At 38.3% G+C, this 15,070-nt stretch overlaps 1 protein-coding gene across 1 annotated transcript in view; it reads left to right on the forward strand.

Annotated features, from left to right (window-relative positions):
• Positions 1 to 15,070, forward strand: part of bcas3 (BCAS3 microtubule associated cell migration factor) — a 479,890-nt gene that overhangs the window by 439,406 nt on the left and 25,414 nt on the right. The window contains exon 23 of the mRNA XM_030744094.1: positions 4,343 to 4,519. Within this exon, the coding sequence (XP_030599954.1) occupies positions 4,343 to 4,519 (177 nt within the window). The remainder of the gene's footprint in view (positions 1 to 4,342; positions 4,520 to 15,070) is intronic.

Raw genomic sequence — 15,070 nt, forward strand, 5'->3', positions numbered from 1 at the left:
ATATATATATATATATATATATATTTATTTATTTTTTAATGATCTGAAACATTTATGTGTGAGAAATATGCAAAAAAAAAAACAGAAAAAAAAACATACTAAGAAATCCAGAAGGGGTAAATACTTCACGTCACTGGCTGTTTGGTGTATTCGTGTGTGTGTGTGTGTATTCGTGTGTGTGTGTGTGTGTGTGTGTGTCAGTCTGCGGCCTGGCAGATCTCAGCTCCGCTGTAGGCCTGTGACAGGTGCTAATGCTTGGGTGAGAGGTTGCATGGGCCTCCGTGCTCCCTACTGTGATAACACTGACCGAGAGCATGCAATCTTACACTCACTCTCACACACACAGTGGCTTAGCTTCCTGATAACTTCACTTCAGTAGCAGCTTGTGTGTTTGTGCGTGCTGGACTGATGGATTGTTTTGCACAGATTCCCCTTTAGTTCCACTCGGCCTTCCTCTAAAACCTCTTATAAAAACCTGTGTTTTGCCTCAGAGGTGATATGTTATTATGTCTTGCACATTGCTTGATTTGATGCTGGCTAACTGGGTTGTGAGTGTGTGTCTTTGCAAAGCCTGAATTGAATTTTGTAGCTGTAAAGGCCCATCTGGACTAGTGAGCTTAGTGTTACAGAGTGAAGTGTACCTCATTGCTTGTAAAGGTACAACTCACTAAAACCCTCAGCTGACCGTTTTGGCAGAGGTATTACATGTCTGTGTATTTTAGACTTTCATTAGATCTTTTTTTTTTCTCAGATCTTCACACAAGCCTGAGTGTGTGGGTAGATGGTTGGATTTAAGCACATGGTGAGGCCTTCATGGCACTGATGATAATAACGTGATATGAATTTTAATCATTAGTTACAGTCCTTTCAATTTAGTGTAACAAACTGCAGCATTGGCAAATAAACAAGTAATTGATTGAATTGATTTACCTTAGCCAGAAACTGCTTATTTTAACTTACTGGTTTTATCTAGTAGTCTTTTTTTCATATTTACCAGTGACCGTCAGTCTCTCTCTGTTTGTTCCTTCTGTACTTGCAGCCTGCACACACAGTTGTGCTCATGGCTGCTAGTCTTTCTGGGAAAAGAAGATCTCTTTTGTCCTGGTCTTCACTTTTTCCTTTGATTTCACCCTGTCTGCTGTCTCGCTGGGGTTTTCCTCATACCCACAAGACCACTAGAGAAACATTCCTGTATGTGTACGTGTCCGCCTGTCTAAATGAGAGTGTTTACAACAAGTGTGAATAAAGTATTCATTTATTTAGATTTGTTCAGCAAATTTATTAAGCCAAAGGATTTCTTTGATTACTGTTAACGGCCAAAGTTCACTGGTATTTTAAGTCATGAAGCCTTCGGTGTCATGAGTTCTCTGAATTTCACGCTGATTTCTCCAAGGAGTTCATTACAGTTTCATTTCATTTACTTTAAAAATACTGTGATTATCTTAACTTATTTTATTAATCCTCAGAGGCAAATTTAATGATCTAGTGCTGAACTAGAAGAACAAATGTGAAACTCTTTCCTATGTAAGATGTTTAGAACTTTTGGCAGTCGATTGATAAAACCTAAATTTTAGGTGGGGTTTTTTGTCAAATAGAAAGAGAATATAATAACTGTTCAAAAAACAAAATAAAATATAATTTATTAATTTAACTACAGTTGTGGTGTGAGGGATTGTGCGAGTGGCAGGAATTGTGTGAGCACTATACCTGTGTTACATATGCTTTGTGAATTCAGAATTAGGAGAAACATTGTTTTGCACTAAAGGTTGTTAAAGCTATTATGAAGGTTAACAAGGCAACTTGTTGGAATCCCCACATGGCCCTGAAAGATGCTAAGCTGTGGCCAGAAGTCTGACATGTTGAAGTGACGTTAGTAGCTCACAGACAAGAAAGCCATCAACAGATTTCTGTTGTATATGACTGATTCACCCATCAAAGCTGTTACCAGCATTTGGGAAGTTTGCCTGCTAGTTGTCACGCCCACCTATGATTGAAATATCAATATGAATCTTGTCCATTGCAGATGATGTGGGGTGATTTTAGCCTTCTGGAGCTTAAAAGTACTGTTGAAACTACTGCAAAACCAAATATATCTTCTAAATAATGAAAGGCAATAAAACTGGGGTTTGTGTTTATAACTGTCTCTGTTAATTACTGTACTGCCCCTTCTAGGGCATTTAATTATTTTCGCATGCACCTCTATTTTTTTAGGAGCTTACTATTTTAAGCTAGAATATAAGAGAATGCAAGATTGTCATTATACAGGATGTACAATGAGATTGGAGGGCCACTCCTGTTCAGTACCATGCAATAGAAAGTCAGACTTTCTAAAATAAAACTATAATAATCTAATATAATTTAAAAATATACAGAAAATAAGCTGCATCATAGTCTTCATGATGCAGCCAGTAAATGTAACACCTCAGACCCAGGTTTGTTTCTGCAGTCTGTTTAAGCAAAATAACTTCATTTGGTAAAGTTTGGAGAAAATTGTGGTTTTGATCAAATGAGCATGATGTGTCTCAATCATTATGGTTTTTCATAATCATTAGTTAAGCTTTAAAAAAAAAAAAAAGATGTTATTTTAAAAATCACCCATTGTACAGTTATGATATGGATTTATCCATAGAGACTAAAACCATTTTCTGTACCTGGTTGTAAACATGCTTTTTGTTAAATGTGACATTTTAAATAGGGAGTCTGTGGAGACTGCCTCACTTCTGGAGCCAGCCCCCAGTGGCCATAAAGTGTTTGACACTTTAATGTTGGCTTCATTTTTCAACCCTAAAAGTTGCTGCTTTTCTCGTCTTTATAGTAAACTTGAATGAATTTGTCCAAGTTCTTCCTCTAGATGCACTGATTGTACAATTCCCTGAATGTTTCACTCCTTCAATGTTCGATTCACCGCTTGAATCGCATGATTTTCCACCAGCAAGCAGTCAGAATGCTAATATGAAGATAGTGTGCTTGTTAGATTCAGTCATTTTATATGCACTACTGCCTGCAACATATTTCTGGGCCTCAACAATGAGAGAGATACTGATATGTAGAACCGATGATGATGATAAGCTGACTTTGAAGCCATGAGGTCATGTGTTTGTTTTGTTTGTTAGCGTGATGAGTCACTGGAGCACCTTACCAACACCACTTCTAAATCCTCCTTTATCACCTCTGCTTGCAGGCATAATGACCCAGTCAAATGAACACACTAATAGAATAAAGCAGTTGTTTGAGTGCCTGCATGCCTGCCTGCTTGGCTGCTTGGGTTGTCAGACAGGAACACACATGTGCACGCACGCACGCACACACACACACACACACACACACACACACACACACACACAGGGCAAGTTGCAGACTCTCTGGCTCCAAAGTGCAAGATCTCTCTGATTGCAGAAAATACAACAGACAGAAAGGAGAAAGATTAAGATGCAGCATAGGCCTGTGTGGATTTGGTTTGACAGGCATGAAGATTGTGTTGTACTTACAAGTTGTTCTGTGTGTGTGACTCAAAAGCAGCTGATCTGCAGGTCTTCAGCTGAAGAGTTGAGCAGAGTCATTCATGCTGACTATAGGAGCGATATGTGTCTGATATTTTCAATTGCAATAAAATGTATTTTTGTTTGTTTGTTTTACAAAAACATATATCAAAAAGGAAAAACATTTCAGGAAGGGCCCAATAAAAAAATTACAAGTTTTAGTGTAAATTGTTGTAATTTTTGTGGCCCCTTCAGTGCTCATCTTATTTGTAATTTTTTTTCTCTGTGCTTTAATCCAACAGTGATCCAACAGATTTTCCACTTAAAATGAGCTCGTGATCAGGTTTTGCCACACAGTTTCTCAAATGGTCTCACATTGCTCAGTTTTATCATAATCATTTTAATAATCTCTTCATCAGTGACCACACATGACACGTCTACTGCTGACCGGTATCAATGAGTATCAATTATTTTCCATAAACTTTACAAGACAGTGGTTGTTTTACTGCAAGGCTTTGGTATGTTTATTGACACAGTGAACTAAGCATTCATACATAATTATAGTCTAGGAACAAAATGAGACTCTGTTTTAATTTTTCTTGTATGTTTCCCTAATCCCAACTATTGTGTATGTGCTGATGCAAGTCTGACTCAGTGTTTCTTTTTATTATATCTTATTACATTACAGAAATAAATTCAGCTTTAAAATGTCATGATGGCGCCCAATCCCCATCGTGTTTATCAGCTCAGGACATCTCTAAATTACATTAGACAAGTGGCACAGCTGCTATTGTTCTATCTTCTAATCTATTTGGTAATCAAACCAACCTTAACTCTGTGTTTCTCTGCATGTTTGTATGCAGGGCAATTTGATGGACGTGGTGTAACCCTGCTGGAGGTATGTGGGAGCTGGCCAGAGAGCTTTGGCGTGCCACGACACAATGTTGGCTCAGCAGACGCGAGCGACGAGGGCCTGCGAGAGAGATTGGCTGACGCCATGTCTGAGTCCCCATCTAGGGATATAGTAGGCTCTGCCACAGGTCAGTGGAGGATCAACAACACCCAAACACACTTTGAAAAGCATGCATACAGACATCCAGACCATAAACACATGATCATGCATCAGAATTAATAAAAAATATATATATTATCCTTCAGTTTTCCATTAAATTTTCATCTTTTACGTTAAGGCCTTTTTTAAAAAGTTGCCACACTAACAATGTTGTCGCTGTCCATTTAACATAACACTGGAATTTTATGTATTGTTTGAAAGTTAAAAATCAGAATGAAAATAGGATTATGATATTTGGTGTCCCTACCAATCAGAGCAGTTGAGGAAGGGATGCCTAAATAGCTGGAACCCATTATTCTTGGCATGTCTGAATAAATCTGTAAGGAGCAGTAAAAGATAGATTCACAGTTTTTTAAGTGTGTTCAAAAACACTCATCAGGAGCCCTTTTTTTTCTTTTGTTTGGTTTGGTTTTGTTGGTTTTGTTTGGTATTATTTTTGTATGTTGTTAGCAGTAAAAGAGACTTTCTTAGAATGGTTCCAAAAATAAACTTTCCCTATTTTGTACAAATTATATTTACAAGATTAATATGTTAAGCTAATATTGGGCCTCAGCAGTCTGAGTTTTAAAAAATCAAAATCCAATAAAAGTCTTTAAGTGAGTTCTCACTGTAATTTAGCGTGAAAACACTGAAGAAAGTGACACAAAACAGGAACCAAGTTGAAAATACTAAACTTGGGCTTTGAATTTAGACTTTCATCACATCTATTGAGAAATACTTAGAAAATTATATTTTTAATAACCTGTATGAGAAGGGAGGAATTATTACAGCAGGCAATAAATACATACATTTTAATGGGTTTCTGACTTCTGTTGTTGTGCTGACTTGAAAACACTTATTCTTTAATGCTAAGGCTTGAATGATGCCACATATCAGTGGTTTGACAAACTGACAAAAATACACATTCACTGAAATGCACCATTCAACACACTGTGACTTGCTGAGATACATTATGAATATGAGAATTGCAGTTTTACATGATTTTGTAGAAATGTGTGTCCTAATCCGCACGTGAAGAATTTCATACACACTTTTCTATTGTTTGATTTTGATTTGTTTTGTTTTTTTTGGTCATAGATCCCTCATTAGAAATGTTTTTCAGGGCGGCTAAGTGTCCTGTTATGTAGCCTGACTTCCACCCAGCCAGCATACAGTGCTCCCGGTCAAGGTCCAGAAATTGATTAGCTCCAAACTTGTAGGATGTTCTGGTTGTCTGAATGTGTGTGGGAGGTTATGGCATATCAGCACACGACCGGCTTTACTTTGAGGCTTCCTGCCTGTGTGTGTGTGTGTGTGTGTGTGTGTGTGTGTGTGTGTGTGTGTGTGTGTGTGTGTGTGTGTGTGTGTGTGTGTGCAGACATGCTGTTGGCCCTGACAGTCCAAATGGTTAACTCATTTAGGAAGCGACAGCATGCTCTCTTTGCCCCACCCCCCCCCACCCTCCACCCCCAAGTGAACAAGAGCTCCTTTGACTTAAATGTGTGGGGGGGAGGGGGTGCAGAGGGTTTTGGGGTAAGGGAGTGCGATGGTCACAAGGCCCTAATGGATTTAGCATCGACTATCAGCCCCCCAGCCCACCCCACCCCTCCCAAACATCCCAAGCCATATCCAACTGAGTCCACCCCCCACCCTCCCCACCCCGTTAGGACTTAACCTCATTTGTAGCCTCTCTCTCTTTTCTCCCTCTCTTCTCATCACTCTTTTTTACTGACCCCACCTCTCTCCCATCTCCCTCTCTGCTTTTCTTCATTTGATTAGATGTTGGAGAATCGTGGACACTACTAGTCAGTCGCTTCATGTTCCCCATGGTATTGCCTCCCAACCACCTCTGTCCCCCTCCACCCCCTTAATGCAACACAAAATTCATTACTGATCACATTACATCAAAATACACCCGTGATATATACACACACTCTTTCTCCTGCGCCTTCAGCCACGATGAAGACATCATCCACAGGGAATGTGATGGACTTTTTGGTTCCTTCATCCATCCATTCATAGAGACAGAGAGGCTTCAGTCTCTGTAGGCTAATCTAATAGCACAGCACTTCTGCACTGTAACATATGGGAAATGTTCTTGTTCTTGTTGTACTGTAAGGAGGAGAGAGCCAGGCATGGCTACAAGTTGTGGTTTCACAAAGAAAAAGGAACCTGGTTCTGACAGTGCCATTTATCGTGGTTACTGTGTGATGGATGAATGCAGTTTGTTTGATAACCTGTTTATTGAACAAGTGGTCCATATTGATACTGGCTGTATGTGAAAAGCTTAAAGGAATAGTTTGCCATGATTACAAAAATAACATTCTGTATTTTCTCACTTGATTTATCGAGTTTTGATTTTACTTGCAGAGGTTTAGAGTACTCTCATCTTTCTACCAGCACTTTTTATTGAAACTCCTTGTATTAAAGAAATATACTTTTTCCTTTGAAATCTGCTCTGTCACCGATTCTGGAAACAGATGATGATCTTTTTTCACGTCACTTTCCCAGACGACTAGACCATTTAATTTTACTCACACTGTACCGACAGACGTTCCAATATTTTAAGTACCAGTGTAAATAGTAACTATATATTATATTGAGAGTAATATAATGAACAAAGATACGGCTAATTGAATTTTAGAATGTAAAATGATTTTCATTTTTGTGATTTATTTTAAAAGTAGCTCATAAATAGTGTCCAATGCCCTTTATATTCAATAGTTTATATTTGGTCTATTACAGACTGAAAATTTAGTGCTTTTAGATATTTTGATCAGATTCCATATCAACTGCATGAACATTACTCCAGAGTATAATTTAAAACAAAATAAACAATGAAGAACAAGTTCTAACAAAACATTTATATTTTTACCTCACAAGAAAACTTAGTTTTATTAAAGATGCACAGGCTAAATACTGTCATTGTAACAGTGAAAACAGATGAACAAATGAGAATAGAATAGAATAGAATAGAATAGAATAGAATAGAATAGAATAGAATAGAACAGAACAATTTTATTGTTTGTCACAAAGCAGCAGCAATTCATCTTTGACACCACTCTAAAGAGAAACAACAATTATATTCCATACAATGATATATATATACATACAAGAACATATCATCCAATAAAGTCTTCAAAATTAAAATCAAATGTTTATGTCATGACAAATTATTTGATGGCTAATAAATTTAAATATAGACAAATCAGAAAGATGTTGGGCGGTTATCTTGAGATGTGTCATTCCAGAGGAGCGGACACAAATAAAGTACATTCAGAGTTGGGAGCATGTAGAGTGATAACATTTACAGCAGGTGTACATGGCTATATCTATCAGAGAACGTGTGCTGGCTTTCTGCTGCCACAAAGCAGACACCAAAACTTCCCAAAACATCATATTGATTATAGTAATTCAAGATGAAGTCACCATAGTAAAACCTCATACTCTGAAACATTGTCACTCATAGAACCATTTCAAATCCTGCTTTCCACAAACCAAACCTCAGGATGCAGATGGATAAACGAACTGCTCAGGCCTTCCTCTTTTTAAATTCTTTGTGATATTCCACACTGGCATTGCCAGTAATGTCTAAAGCATTCCTGATTTTGAAGCTCTGATTCCTGTGGTTTTCTATTGCAACAAGGCAGCAGTCAACATGTCATCCTGACCACATATGATTCACATATGATCTAGGTTGTAATGAAACAGAATTTATTTTACCAGATTTGCACCATGGATTTTTCATGTTAGTATGCATGCACTGCAAGTGTTTCTGTTGTCATTTGAACTGTATATGGGGCTGTTTATAGGCTGTGTGTGTGTGTGTGTGTGTGTGTGTGTGTGTGTGTGTGTGTGTGTGTGTGTGTGTGTGTGTGTGTGTGTGTGTGTGTGTGTCAGTTTGAGGCTTAGATGGGCAGAAGCAGATGGTATCTTGCACAGAGCATCCATTTACTGGGACCTGTGGCCCCAGTGCTTAGACTCCAAGTGGAGTGGGCAACATAGACCTTGAACATGACTGCAAACACACTCTTACCTTTCCTGCAACCTCCTCAAACGTTCATATACAATTTCTCACAACTCACCATTCCCACTGATATTTACAGTTCTGTTCTCATCTATGAAAACAGTTTGCTCTATGATAATCTGCTGAAATATAATGGATCAAAACCCAGCAACAACTTCTCTACATGTCTCCTTGCACACACATTCAGAGGATCTCAGAGCTGGAATTCTTGCTGATGTAACAAATCACCATCTCTGACATTCTCCTCGAGCACACACACACACACACACACACACACACACACACACACACACACACACACATACAAACACACTCTTTTGCAGATTCACAGAGAAACAAAGCCTCCAGTCAGTGTAATGGGCTCTCACGCTAAGGCCGAGACCTGGCGTCGCCAGCTCGGAGGGCAGGTGACACTCACATCGAGAGATGGACGGATGGGGGGGGGGGATTAGAACAGAAGATGAAGAAGAGGAGGGGAGAGAGTCACTGATGACTAAAACACACTGGGACTGAAATTAGATTTGGCTCCAATGATATAATGTTGCTAATTAGATTTGTCTTATTGGTGCCTGCCCAACATAAATTCCATTGAAGCCATATGGAGGGTGGACTACTGCTAAACACAACCTGGTGTATCTCAGCTGAGAGCAGGAACAATGGCACATTTTATGTCTACATACATAGGTTTACTTGTATCGTGTCATTACGTGATACACAATATTTTTAAGTGGTGGAATATTTTCATCTTGTCTCCATCTTTAGTGCTGAGTGCTTGTGGCTGTCGTGTCACTTACCATGCATCAGAGGAGTTCTAAGGAAAGAGATGCCAGATATCATGTGTTTACAGCAATCTTCCAGAAATCTAAACAGTCCCCTAATAAATTGAATCACTGAGGTGTCATGTTAATCAGCCATAGAAAAGAGCTTAATGGAGGTTAGCATTTCAGATTTTCACCTCTGACTTACCTCTGACTATATTCTATGTCATCATTTTATCATTTCATTTAAAATGGGTCCATGTTTGTTAGCAAGAACCTTTTCTGCAGTCATCTTTTTCTTAAACATACAAAAACTGTGACATTTTTGCTTTTATCATATGTCTTTGGAACAGTCTTTGATTGATGGGTGTTTTAGGCTCAATACTAGCAGTTTTGGTGAAAACCTGCCATCAGCTAATATTTAATTCTGGCATCAACTGCTTACATCTTACATCACAAAAATGTTCAAGTTCAGTTTTAGTTCAGATACAGAACAATCCATGGATGCTGTATGTAGAAATAAAAGCTGCATGTGCATATAGTGTTCTGTGTCTGCTCTATCTTTTTGGGCAATTGGACAGAATTTTTCATGCCAATATATGCAACAAGTCAGTACAGCCAAACAGATGCTTTATTATGGTGGTTCCCAGTCCAGGGGCCGCCAATCATATCTGGACCACAGAACACTGGCTATATCATTCTGAAGAAAAAGCTCTGATTATGTAACTTAATAGGTTGATTAAAGTTGAAAGTGGACTGTGTGTCCATCATTGAGCCTGGCAAACTTATGCCCAGATTCACCAACTGAATGGCACCAGGGCAAAAATATGTTGCTGGACACCCCCACCCCACCCCACCCCCGTATATCCAAGTTTTCATTTTTTATTTACCCAGACAATGCAAAGTAAACCCTTGCGAGAAAACTGAGATAACCTGATAAAACCCAAACAAAATTAGCTAAAGATAAATTCTAGATTCAGTATGGATTATGATCTACAGTTCATATATGAAGTGTAGATCATATATCATAAGGTCAGAAGATGGAGGATAGCTTGCACTTTTGTGATCTAGATTGTTAATGTAAAGTATGTGATGTAAAGTAAAATATAGGGTTAAAAAAATACAGTCGTGAAGACCCAAACAATATGACATTAACCTTTTGGGTTTCGGGCAATTCCCATTTTGCCCAGATCATAATCCTCATTCTTCACCTCAGGATGACTGTCGCTATGAACTGGTGCCATGTAAATAAAACTGAATTGAATTCAGTTCAATTCAATTCAAATGAAACCACATCTCTTTGTGAAATTTATCACCATTTCAACTACATACCTGTAAGGCTCCCATAACAACCTATTCACAGTCAGGTGTACATACAAATACATCAGTTTTTAGCACAGTTCTCTGTAAATTAGATTTCAGGGTGTAATATAATGTTTGACGCACAACTCACATCAAGTGCATCTCTTTAACTTGGTTTAACTAATACCTGTTCCAATGTCAAGAAATTCTATTCCTGTGTGATGGAGAACAGCAGTGCCCTAATATGACTTTAATCTTACTCTGTATAATTCACATTATCATCATAGCACAGTGGTGATAGTCAATAGCTGAATATCCTGCAACCGTATTTGTTTTTCATGTTACTCTGCTACAGAGTGTGTGTTGAGTTTAGCCTGTTTGGATTGATGAGGTAAAGCTACAGGGGACCACCCACACCCAGCAGGTCATTTGTAGTCCTGTTTGTTGGATCCCAGCTCAAAGAAACTGGGAGTAATAATAATAGTAATAATAATAATAGTAATAATAATAAGACTGTCTGAATAGCACAGAACTCAGCTGGCTCTTTCAACGGCCGACTCAACACAATATTTAGGTGAACCTTATCAGCACAAAAAGGCTGAACGCATTTCCTTATGTCTGTGTGTGTGTGTGTGTGTGTGTGTGTGTGTGTGTGTGTGTGTGTGTGTGTGTGTGTGTGTGTGTGTGTGTGTGTATGCAGTACACGTGTATGTATGTGTAAATGCTTACATGTTTGATTTAATAGACACAAGCACACCTGTGTGTATTTGTGTATGCATAGCTTTTAAGTACTAACTACCCCTTTCACATGTTTATTTTTGAGCTGTATGTGCGAATGTACTCGTGTGTGTGTGTGTGTCTGTGTGTGTGTGTGTGTGCGCGCGTGTGCATGCGTGTGTTAGTATACACTAAATGTATATACAAGTGGGTCAGTGTATGTGGGCCTGTATTAGTTATACCCTTCACATGCATGTGTTAGCAGAAAATGTACAGTCTATAATTTTGTGTGTACTGTATACACATGTTTGCAATTATTTGAATTAGCATGTACACATGTACACATTCTATATGTGGTCGAAATACGTGTGTGTTGTGTGTGTGTGTGTGTGTGTGTGTGTGTGTGTGTCTCCCCTATGGCTATACCCAGGTGCCTGCCCTTCCTCTAAAAATGTTCTTATTATTTATGCAGCAGTCCAAACAGCCACCCTCACTTAATATTGGCAATTTGCTGTTGGGGCCTTTGACTGTAGGCTCCTGGCTTGGTGACACGCTGCATGTAGGTTTTGGGAGATTTCCACAGCACTTTTGATGTTATCACTTCGGAGAAAACATTGGCTCTGTGCTCATACACTACTTTGTATGTGTCTGAAAAATCTAAAGATAATGAAAGCTTGAAGTAAGAAATATCTGTTTATATAATTTCATGGTGAAGATTGAGAATTTCCTCTCTAACGAAGGAATTGTGTGTATGTATGTATGTATGTATTCTGGAACATATGTAAGAATGTTGATTTTAGCACTTGGTTTCTGACTATCTTAAAGAGATGGCACCGTGTTGCTTATCTCTCTCACCCCATTTACTAATCAATATTACACTAGACAGCATTGCACTTTAATAGCATGCCATTTTTCCATTTGGACCAACTGTTCATTTTCCATTTGACGAATATGCACTGTATATTACAATAACCTATCAAATTTAATGCTTTATTGTTCTAATGCCACTGGCAACTACTAAGAGCCTGTAATCTACTGTATGCATCTAACTGATGTTGGGCCCTTGACTGGAAAAATGCAATACATTACTCATTACTCTTACTCATTTCTAAAGCACCATAATTGCTTTGGTTATTAGTCCCTGTGGGCAGTAATTGGTTGATGGGCTCATTATTTTCTGTTAATTTCCAGATTTGGACCTTGTCTTCAAAACACCCAGAAAATATCTTTGCTTATAGAGTGTCTTTGTCTAACAATCAGAAAAGTGCTGCTGTCATCTTTGCAGTTTAAATGACGTGCTTTTCCAACAGCTTCACTATTTCCAAACAGGAAAATGGGAAAACATCATGATGTCATATTTTTACCACTTCTTTATTATGTCAGTAGTTGCCCAGAAATGTCAGAATTCAACTTTAGACTTTTATTGATTTTACATAGTTACTTATTGCATATTATTTAAAATTTGAGGTGATTTTCCACGTTCACCTCCTGGCTTACTATCACGTTCTGATAGTACACGATCGTAACAATAGATTGATGTACACATGACATACATAATATGGGTTGAAATGTTAAGCTGTTTATGCTGTGTGTCATATATTCTAAAGCCTAACTTGTGAGCACATACTACATATAACTGAAAGCAGTGGTTTTTAAACTTTGTGTACCCGAATGACTTTATATTTGGATTAAATAGTTATCTGACTCGTCAGTTTTTCTTTTAATTGCGCAGTCAATCAGTCGCACTTTTGACAGCCATTTCTTGGATCTGAGTGTAACATGGTAACTGCAAATGTTTATGAAAGAGTGTCGCCACTCTTCAGATATATTTTGTATAGATCTTGCCTCCGTTACCTTATCAGATACTTTCACACGATCCAAAAGACTATCTTGCAGCCTCTGGTTCAGATCCAGTGTTTTGAACTAGGCCAAGTTTCTCTGAGATGGGATTATTGCCTCTTCAGCTTTCTGTGCCCCATGTTAGCATTAGCCAGTATAATGAAGACATACCTTTTCCAGCAGAACATATAAGACAAGTAGTACCATCAGACCTGTGGTGCAGTCTGGTGGTGGTTCTCCTGTACTAGCTGTTATTTGTGGTTTTCTCCATACAAGAAAGTGATTCACTTACCTCGTTATTATTATTATAATACGCTATTAATCAGGGCCTTTGATGTGTTACACTCTGCCCCAATGGACTGGAGCTGCCTTTAAAAGGAAAATGAGTTTGTAGTGATACATTAATTTAACAGCTCACAACTTTGTATATGGCAGCAATGACTGCATTGTTGTGACAAAGTTCCACAACGCACAATTCAGTAAACACTGACATAAAGTAAGAAAATGATGGCACATAATGTTTTGAAAGTGTATTTGAATAAAACTGCAGTATAGTTGGTTTTAAGCTAGAATAGCTATGTGCTTTTTACAAAGATTCGAGTCTATGCACAGGAATGATCAAGGCCTTGCCAACCCTGTTCCCACATAAGCCCACACTCACCATGACGTTATTGAAAAATAATGTGCACACAGACACTAATCCCCCAATGAACTGTTATTTATGTGGCACTTTTCTAGTTGTACTGATCACTCAAAGCACTTTAGAATACAACCCACATTTAACACTACATCCATACAGTGCTTGTTCTATTTACTTTATCTGCCTTCACATTCAGTGCAGACTCCACACAGAAGGGCCCCAAGCGGGTTGAAACCAGGAACCTTCTTCCTGTGAGGCATTAACACTGTGCCATGGTGGAGCAGTGTTTGTGGTGGAGTGGTTTTAAAAAAAAATTGTCGTCCTATTACTTTATGAAGGCCTATTCTGAAGCCAGTGTGACTCCGAGGACTTTGTATTTCATGTCATAGTGCCCTTACCAGCTAAAACCTAAGACGACTGTGATCTTATTGTTCTCCAACAACAGAACAAACAAAAACACAGTAGTCTTTTGGCTTTTGCTAATAATTAAGACCAGTGTTGACAACATGGCATGAGACTCATGTGGTTATGTGGAAAAATAATGCAAGCACTCGAGCAAATCAAATTATATTCAAAATAATTCGAGGCTAGTAGTTCCAATATAGAGTACCAGTCAAAAGTGTCCAAACTTTTGACTGGTACTGTACACTAATGTCACAGTTAAAAGGAACAAATTTGCAGATTATCAGATGCATTCAGGGAAAAGTCACAGTCACTACCAGAAATAAAAATGGTGAAGGGGCAGGTTGAGATAAAAAAAATATATATATATATATACACTGAGCAGATTTTTTCTCATTGTGACTAATATGGCTTGGAGACAAACCTATAATAGCTTGATGTATTCTCTAGCATCTGATCCATGTCTGCTATCTCTCTTGAAGCCTGAAGTCATATAAACAAGCAGCACAGGAAAAAAAACATGTTAATTTTTTTTCTATTGTGTAAAAATGAATACCTCTTTAAGTTTGCTATTATATATAAATCATTCGATAGAAAACCTCATTAATTGGTCTATTACGGAAACATGGAAACTAGACTGCACGCCTGTTCAGACAGCTGTGTGATTTAATGGTCGCACAATACATCCTGTATTTGAATTGGCTGCGTACTCCTTTCACACAAAGCCGCGCTATTATCCTGCCGACTGACTGGTTTCTTTGCTATTCAGCCTTGTTTTAGTACACTGATACCCATCATAAGAACAACAATATGCGGGAATGGGTGGAGGATTTGGGGGTTGCACAGGCTTGGAGG

Source organism: Archocentrus centrarchus, chromosome 13, assembly GCF_007364275.1.
Source record: "Archocentrus centrarchus isolate MPI-CPG fArcCen1 chromosome 13, fArcCen1, whole genome shotgun sequence".
In the NCBI taxonomy this organism is placed as follows: Eukaryota; Metazoa; Chordata; class Actinopteri; order Cichliformes; family Cichlidae; genus Archocentrus; species Archocentrus centrarchus.